This window comes from Ceratosolen solmsi, unplaced genomic scaffold, assembly GCF_000503995.2.
Source record: "Ceratosolen solmsi marchali unplaced genomic scaffold, CerSol_1.0 scaffold47, whole genome shotgun sequence".
In the NCBI taxonomy this organism is placed as follows: domain Eukaryota; kingdom Metazoa; phylum Arthropoda; class Insecta; order Hymenoptera; family Agaonidae; genus Ceratosolen; species Ceratosolen solmsi.
In genome coordinates, this window is record NW_011948419.1 from 10605624 (window position 1) to 10615414 (window position 9791).

Genomic DNA, 9791 nt, shown 5'->3' on the forward strand with positions numbered 1-9791 from the left:
ATATATATTGAGATTCAGAGTATTACAGCGACAAGCACAAAGGACGAGGAAGCTACTCTTAATACGACAGTGCGGAATAAATTCCAGTACCGGTCGTCAAGTTTCGCGCCTGCCAGGGGCGTCTCATTTTTAGCAACCCTCACCTTAGTTCAAGTTCGGAAGCTTATGAAAGTAAGCAATACACAGCGCAAGTGTCGACGAATCCAGTATCGCGCCACTTTTCGATATCTTTCAATCATAAAGCTGCATTCATAACCTCAACCACACACGTGCTTGTTCAAAAGGCGCTAGTGTCGAGGAACGAAACTTCGCGTCATTCGCCATTCGTATTCAACAATCAAGCTGCATAGATTATTGTACAGTTGTCTCCGCAATACAGTACTTCAATCCAAGAATTAGTTCTACAGGTAATAATAGTAATACTAGTCAACCTTGTCATTAATAAATAACAGAATAAATAGCATATACTTCAGCCATATCTTTATTGTATTATTATAATATCCCTTCCACTTGTGACCTGTCATGGCTATCACACAACACCCGTGGTCTCTGAGTTGTCAACGGCATCAAATTGTATCCGTCGAACCGGCCTTGATAAAACAAGTCGGAACGACGAGTTGTATTTTGCACAGTATTCTATTAACAAATATATTTGAAGCTTGTTAAATTTACATTAAACGGAATAAGAATTTTATTAAATTCTACATAATTCATTTAGCATGTGTGAGTTCACTGGGCATGTATTAGATTTAAATATATCAAGATATTTAATTATGAAATTGAAAACATTTGTAATTCTGATATAACTATTTAAGGAAAAAAGATAATTAATATATATTGAAAATCATCTGTATTTAATTATGATTTAACTTTTCTACTAACTTATTTATAAAATTTCAAATATTTAATATAAAATAGAAAATAAAGATTAATAAATTATTCATTAAAATGAATACGATGTCATATTTTGGTTTTAACATTTGTATACTTAATAATGAAATATTTTTTAGATGTGCTTTATCGCCGTATTTACTTTTGAGCTTTTTAATACTGCTATATATTTTTACTCTTGTAATATTTACTAAATAGTAAATGATTCATTCAAGCTGATTTATATACATTATAGAAAGATACAAAAAAAAAACATAAAAGATAATTTTTATTTATTGCATATTTTTTGCTCACATTTGTTTTCATGATTTTAGTTCAATGTCTGAAAATCTAATTAGAATTGCTACGCTGAAAGTAGACGAAAATTTTTAAGATAATTCAAATATCTTCTATCACAAAATAGCTAATAAATGTTTTTAAGATTTAACAAATAATATGAAGAATAATAAGATCATATTATTAGCTAAAGCCATTTATAACGATTTTTTATACAATTTTTTAACAGTATCGGACAAATTATCTACTATTATTTATGACCTGCTGAGTATATTTTATTATAAGTTCAATTTATATAATCATTATTATATCGACGAGTGTTGTTAGGCATTAATTAAAATAAATGATTTTATCATTTATTTATTATTCAAAATAAAACTTGAGATTACTTTTAAATGTTATAGTTATTTTACTTTTTAGACCAATAAAACGTAATTTCGGAACCTTTAAATATAAAATATACTTTTATTGTTTTTAATTTTAATCCATTCTGATACAAAAAATTGTTATGTTACACAAAATTTAAAATATAACTGTATTAATCACTAGATGTATATTTATATATATTACTTCACAAAATAGGATTATCTATTTAACTACTTAATTATTTCATTTTATACTATCTTACCTATATATATTTAAAATTTCATAAGCTGGAAACAATAGCTAATCTTTAAATTATTTTTACTACTTTTTTATACTAAGATATATATCTATATTTTATAAGATAAAAATATAAATCTGTCATTATTTTAAACGTAATTGATTTTATGAATTTAATTGATATTAAATATTAAGTATTTGGTACCTCTAATAAATTGTATCGGTTAATATCACATAAATCTCTGGAACCTATTTCTGTACTCATATACCAGCCATTAAATGGTGCTGCAGTAAATTCTAAGCCACCACAATCAAAAACCATATTAGATACGGCAGGTATTGCATACCATTTGAGATTCAAATTCTCAAACCACGGAAATCTATAAAATCAATAAAAAACATGTTAGTTTAATTTGATATTGACAAAAAGATATTCAGACATAAAGAAATAATGTTTCAATTTAATAATTATTTGGTATATGTAGTAAAAACACGTATCATTCACGGTATAGAATTTAAAATAAAATTTATCAAATATGATAAGTATAGAATTAATTTGATAGCACGATTCCATCGTTGTAAAGAAATTTTTCGATTAACGTTATTTGTTTATTTATTTATTTCTTTAACGTTCAATAACGAGATATTGATGAAAGGAATGATTTATGTCAGTATTGAAAAAAATAAGAAAAATTCTAATTCTTATGGACAATTAGTTATTGTATAATATGAGAAATAAAAACCTTTGTCATCTATTATAGTTTGATTTTTAGTTACTTTTAATACGTTAATTTTGTCAATTAATTTTTAGAGACTATTTATCTAAATAATTGGTGCGATCAATATCCACAAAGATAGTAAAACAATTGTCCTAATTTTATAATAAAACTAATACACATGAATTTTAACCTAGAAGTTTATAAATATTGAAAGTAAATTTTATGGAATTAATATTTTCATTTCATAAAGCTATATGCATATTTATTTTATAATTAAATCTTTTGATTATTTGTATAAATTGCATCTGTATACTTCTGTCAAGAATTTAATCATTCATTTACTCTTTTTAAATTAAACACATTGTTAAATAATTGATAGTAGAAGTATAAAAGATTTTTTTATTATTCGTTTGATTTGTAGAAGTTGTAAGAATATTTTATTTTTATACAAATATTAAAATATTACATTCATTAATTACACAATCAAAAGATTTCATATATAGGTTTCACATATTCGATGTTTAGTATCATAAAATTTATCCTATTAAGAAATAGTTTTAAATATTTGTTTACATTTATCTACCAAAGATTGTTTAACAATTTTGACTAATTAATCTATTAAATTATTATTATAGAAATGTATATTCATAAAATAATGAAATATAATTCATCTACTAACATAGGATGAGATAAAGGAATTTCTAATACGAGTTCCTTTGGAATATCAAAATAATCTGGATCATGCCCATTTGCAGAAAGAACAAGAGGTAATATATCAAAGCACGTTTTCGCTCCTCTCCACCCTAATTGTATACATATCTATAAAAGATAATTAATATTCACTTTATTTCATGTTACATAATAATAATATATAATGTATTACATTTTACATACGTCCGTAAATTCAATATTTCCTGCATCGCCATAAACCGACCCGTCATCATTTTTATATCCAGCGTAGCTTATTAATTGTTGATTCCAAATTCTATAATCATGTTTTCCATCAATTCTTTGAGGAAAAATTGTAATAGCCGAACTGAAAGAACACAAAAATAAATTTCAAATATATAGCTATATAATCATTTAAAATATGCTATATGCAATAATGAATATATGAAACACATCTTCGCCATGTAATTGCTAAACACATAATAATTTAATTAGACAAATTATATGCAAGTATAAATGAATACTAAAATTTCTTATACACTAATTATATATACTATTTATATATAATTATATACACTATTTTTATATAAGTAATTGTTTAGAATTCGATTATGGCCATCAGTTGCCTGGCGAAAGAAAAGTGTGGGCAAGTGGAGGTGGTAGCGCTTGAATTCATTATTTAACACGTTTGCTTGTCGTGCTTGGTATTTCGTTTATTTTACAACTAAAATATAATGATTCTACGGTGACGATGAGAATCGGTGATATTTTGCCGTTCCGTGATGGTTGCTACGTAGCGCTAGCATGCACTACATGCAGAGGTAGTTAATCTCCAGATCCTCTTGACGTAGTGTGCTTGCTAGTAAATTATCACTCTGAGAAATAAGAGGTCGTAAATCTCTTGACACTTCTTCGTGTAGTGCCACGTGAAGGTAATTTGATTGTGGTTTCCTCCAAGCTGTCTTGTGGTGTGGAAGACGGGCGAGGAAGACCTGCGACGGCCTTGTGCTAGAGGTATTACAGGAAAGGCCTCAGATGGCCTTGTGTTACTTCCGTATGAAATGTTATTGTTATTTACAGTGATGCAGTTGCCTTGCCTGATCCTGCGATGAATAGTTATTTGGTAACAAGACTACTGGCATCCCCTTGTACTTTCTTGTAATGCAGTCAGCACCCTTGACTGCTTGTAAATTGTAGCACACTTGATAATTGATCGTGTATTACTTGTAATGGCTGTAATGGCGTTAGCGTAATTGATTGACTAGCTTATAGCTGTAAACTCTGGCTGAATAACTTAATTATAATGAGCAACTACAAGCCTGTTGAATATGCACGCGAAGCTGAAGGCATGTTTATTCTGTGGCGGCTCTGCTGAGAGCGGAGAACTGATCCATGGTGGTTGTACTAAGACAGGCCGTGTTTCATGCCATGGCGTCTTCAATGAGAGAGAGCGAGGCTTGAGGCTTGAGATTATATATCTACGTGACAGTATAGGTAGATGGTAACAATGGATAGATATTGCTGTGCAGAGACTACATTAACTTGCGGAAGTTCGAAAATATAACTTTAGAAATTTCAAAAACTCCAGGAAAGCAAAGCTTTGGAAGGTAGGCGCATTCCAACTCGCGCTGCTATGCGGAGACCAAATAAACATTGTAGGACGTTCGAAAGTGTTAGCTATTCTAGGAATCTCGAAATCAAATGTTTTTATTTATTTAGGATTATAAAATTCCGAGAGCCAAAGATCTTGGAAAGTGCTTCAATCCTAAACAGTAATCATATATATTCATACATATTTCTTTTTCTACTTAGATTAAAATTTGATATTATATTGTTTTTATTTTATTGTATTTAACGCAGATTACTTCTGCTGAATGTAAAAGTTATATTGATTTTAGTTTTGTTCAAGAGTGAAAAGAAAATCTCTCGAATTATATTTACTAGAAAAATCTTCAACAGCTAATAAAAAGGGAATTATCGAAAGGATACGAAAAACTAAGAAAGTCTCGCCAAGGTTGCAGAAGACTTGAAAAGGTTTGTACATCTGTGAACTCGTACACAGCCATTTATTGCCTTTCGTATTAAAGAAGTAGTAATTGTTTTGAATGCAATGAAGACCTTTGCGACCTACCATCAAAACCCGGCTAGCTTATTTACAAGAGTATATTTTGAGGATTAAAATATTTCAAAGCAGTTGAATGAAAAACATTTCTTAAAATCCGTTGCAACCCGAAACTCGGCACGTGCGACTCTCGACATTCTGCGTCGCACGTGTGCCTTCAATGCCACAAGGGTATACGCATGCATTGTTGTCAAGTACGACAAATATTGTTGCTTGCATAGGCCAAGCGAAGACGCTTGACCAAAAATCACCCCCACCACGATGAGTCCCGGAGAGGGGCAAATCTTCCACTTCACGCATTGCCGCCAGAGATACTCCTTCGATACTCTCATTGTCTAAGCCTAATTTCTTATGAAGTGGGAAAAGGGCGTGCACATTCATCATGCCGCCGAAAAGCGGCGCGCGCTGATTGGAAAACTAAGACCAGAAGCTTCTTGAGTGGCTACTCATGACAAGAGGCCTTAAAGATGGGAACAAGGCAGCGAAAAGTCGCTGTCCGCGGGGGACACCAGGAACACATAGTCCGCGTGGGCAGCCAAGGGCTGTCCGCGGAGTATTATTGGAATAGGCAGTCCGCGTAGGCAGCCAAGTGCCTTTCTTCCGAAAAGACAAGTCACAAAGAGCTAGAGTGAGCAGTCTAGGGAAAGGTTAAGTAATAGAAATTAATTGTCCAAGGAAACCAAGTCTAAAATTTACTCAACGCAGAAATAAGTGTTAGTAATTGAAAGCAAAAATAGTGCATGCTAAGGAGTTGTATGCATGCTTGTAAAGGAGTCACGCTGCACATCATTCGTGTCCCTCTCACCACTGAATCAGATATTAAACTACTACATCGCTATAAGTACGTTAATACATATTATCTCTTCAATTATTGTCAGCCGGCGGCAGAATCGGCATAAGACAACCATCAAGATTATCTCACACTCTCCAACCAGAAATGTGCAGTAATTATTTACCTGTGTAATTTTCATCAATCCAACTAATTCAAGGTATCTTGTGTAGTCACACCTCCTATATATGAAGTCGATCAAGAAATCGTATCTTCATATAAGATTCAAGAAGATTCTACAACATCCATATGTAAATAGTGTAATAAATTGTATAATGAACATATAATTAACCAACTCTCACGACTCTTGTACAACCCCTACATCTCACTCCTTCCCAATCGTCTGCTAGGGCGGGCGGCAAACTAAGCTATTGAAGCATTGGCAGTTCGAGTCAAGAATTACATCACTACAACTTTCGAACAAGTTTTAATTATAAAATTACTAATGTATTTGTATTCTGTAAAACTAATTTTAATCAAATTTGAAATAAATAGAACTAAATTTATAGAACTTTATTGACATTCTCAAATTATTTTATGATTCTAATTAAGTTCAATTCATCACATAAAACTATATATATATGAATAGGGATCAATTTTATGAGATAAATCAACTCTAAACACATTATATTTTATTATACTGAATTTAGTATAGTATTACGCTTGCTATATACGATAAAAATATATAGTATATGTTCGGGATTGAAGCAGTAAAAGCGGAATACAAAAGTGGGAGAGGTATAAGCTCCCGGACATATACGTTTATAAACACAAGTCAGCAAATTCGGGAAATTTCGCTACGCTGGAAACTCGAATATGCGATTACAATTCCGAATAGCAATGCCGATGAACCTTCCAAGGCTATATCCTACTGATGTCATGACATAGATCGGCATAGCAACAGACACCGGTGTGCTACAGCCGTGGCAAGCACTTACGACAATATTTAAGAGCAGCGTTTGACACGCAGCTCCACTGTGCCAATAATAATTATGCAGTCACCACGACAGGCTCACTATTATATCTTTAAGTATTCATACTACAGTCATCACTAACTGTAGCTATACAAGTACGTAATCATCACGTAATAAGCTATCTAACAAACCAATAGTGACGCTACACTATCAGAATTCGTTAAAGTAAACTTGAACTTATATCCAAGAAGCACTAGTGCAAACATAACTGAGAGTAAAATATCGAAACTATAACTACAATATACATCAACGGATCACATCAGCGGCAAAGACAGCATCATCTTATTGGCTCCCTTGGCACGCGCCGGCAACTACAGCAACACTTCTCTGAAGGGAAGGAGTCACACCTCACATTACTAAGAGTACACACACTCTCATCAGCATGTAACACAATTGAAGAAACTTCATAAAATAATTCACTCACACTCTTCATTCATACGCTTTTATGACCATTAACTAATTATTATATTATTGTATTTTATAAAGGAAAGAAAATATATAATGTGTGTGGAATTGAATAATTGCATTTGCCTCCTCCACTTGCTCGCAACACCTCCACCCACCATCAACGGAAGGTTTTCAGTCTGATCCTAGACAGTATATTACATAAATTTTTTGCCTTAATGATTAATTTCAGATTCAATTTATAAATAAATATTAAAAACTGTAGAGATATATATTACATCGTGAGGTAGAAAGTTATCGTTATACTGAATTGTATGGTAGTTCGGAATTGGAGCATTTTCCGAGGTATTCCGTTCTCGGAAATTTTCAAAGCCTTTTAGATCTTCAATGTTTGTAAACATTTCACAAGCAGAATTCTCGAATAGCTGAAAGCTTACATTCTCGAACGTTCTACAAGGATGCATATCCTTCATAAAGCAAAGTTGATTGAATTTTTGAATTTTCCAAGGCTTTGCTTTCGCTGAATTCTCAAATAATCGAAAGCTTAGATTCTCGAACGTTGTACAAGTCTTCCTAGTCTCCGCATAGCAACATCTTAGCATTGTTGCCAGATCACTTAGCTGCCTTGTGGATATTTAAGCAGCGTGCATTAAGACACGTTGTCAGTTACTACTCCAAGTCAGTGACTCCTCCAAGTCAGTTGTTTCTTCAAGTCAGTTATTCGTCCTGGTCAGTCATCTATGCTTCATGTCACGCTATTAAGCCGCAGTCTACAGGCGAGAGCTCGTCACACGATCACGCACCCTCAGTGCAGCCATTACAAAGAACACATGTTCAATTCTCTAGTACGCAACGATTATCAACCAGTCAAGGGTGCTGCAGTTTAAGGAAATAATCGACTTCAAGAAGCATGATATCGGACCACTCCTTCACACGAGAGTATACCAGTAGTCTCTATTAAGGGTTACTACCACCCACAAATCCCATACTTCCCTTTATGAGTATGGTCGACTCTCCCTGCTAATCCTTGCAACGTTAGCACAGATCATTCAATAATAACATAATCCCTTTATGTGTATGATAGGGTCTCTCTGGTAACCTTTACAACGTTAGAATAGACCTCAAACCAAGCAATCATCCCCTTGAAGGAATATATAAAATTCATTGCTGATCCCCATATCGTCATCGGTGACATCGACACCATCACTAAGGAGCAAACTACATCATTGTGATAGAACATAATTCACTCTCTACCACGTGAAGTGAATATAGAACAATAATAGTGTAATTGTCAATAACACCAAATAAATAATACTCTAACGAAATTTATACACACTGTACATATTTACAGCCCTTCCACCTATGTCCATTCCTAAGCATCGCTAAAGTGGGCGACAAATAAACTGAACTATTGAACTCGGCAGTTCGAACCAGAAAATTAAATTCATTTTATCCTTCGAACTGGAACAATTACACAAACTCTCAAACAGTAGTGATTCATAAAGATAAACTAACAATGTCTAGAAGGCTATTCAATAAAACGAAGTCAATTCAAATTCAATAAAAACAGTTCAAGATTATTAAATTTAAGTTTGAACTCTTTTATTCATTTTAGTAGGCTATTAAATATATAAATTGATGTACAGTTTGCATCTTTTTGTAGCATAATTTATAAACGTATTTTTAAGTTCTTCGGTAGTAGCAAAAATAACTGAGAAGAAGATGGAGGTGAGATTATTATACTTCAATTGGTGAAGAGAGACAGTAAATAAGAGAATTGATTATATTTTTGTTTATTGTATATTATTTTTATCCCATTTACACTAATTATCTATGATACTTAGAGATTAAGTAATATATTCTTTCATCAATATTGTTCGAAATTGTGAGAATCTCTTTTACGACCTCCCACCTCTCTGTAGTGCAAGCCAACAACAACATGGTAACCAAAGAAGGGATGGAAACAAAGAAAGGCGCACTTCGAAGTGCCTTACCAACATAATTACCCACTGAACTTGAGTTAAACGCAAAAGCGCAGCGGTCTCGTATCTCGAAAATGACGAATCTTGCTGAGACATTTGCTTCATCGTAACGCGACATTTCACAGAAAAAAACTTCACGAACCCTTTCACATCAAAGAACTCCACAAGGCCTTCATCAAGGAACATACGTATACGGAGATGATAAGACCAGCTGCTCAGAGTGACCACGAGTATTTCGAAAAGAGTGCCTTACTGAGGAATTCGCACAATACTCGATAGTGCAACAAACTTTCAACAACACTTCCCATGCTCTCAGGAGAC

At 32.9% G+C, this 9791-nt stretch overlaps 1 protein-coding gene across 1 annotated transcript in view; it reads right to left on the reverse strand.

Annotated features, from left to right (window-relative positions):
• Window positions 1-9791, reverse strand: part of Nos (Nitric oxide synthase) — a 118962-nt gene that overhangs the window by 95992 nt on the left and 13179 nt on the right. Inside the window, exons 5-7 of the mRNA XM_011497741.1 lie at window positions 3384-3525; window positions 3169-3308; window positions 1976-2150 (exon numbers count right to left, since the gene is read on the reverse strand). Of these exons, the coding sequence (XP_011496043.1) occupies window positions 1976-2150; window positions 3169-3308; window positions 3384-3525 (457 nt within the window). The remainder of the gene's footprint in view (window positions 1-1975; window positions 2151-3168; window positions 3309-3383; window positions 3526-9791) is intronic.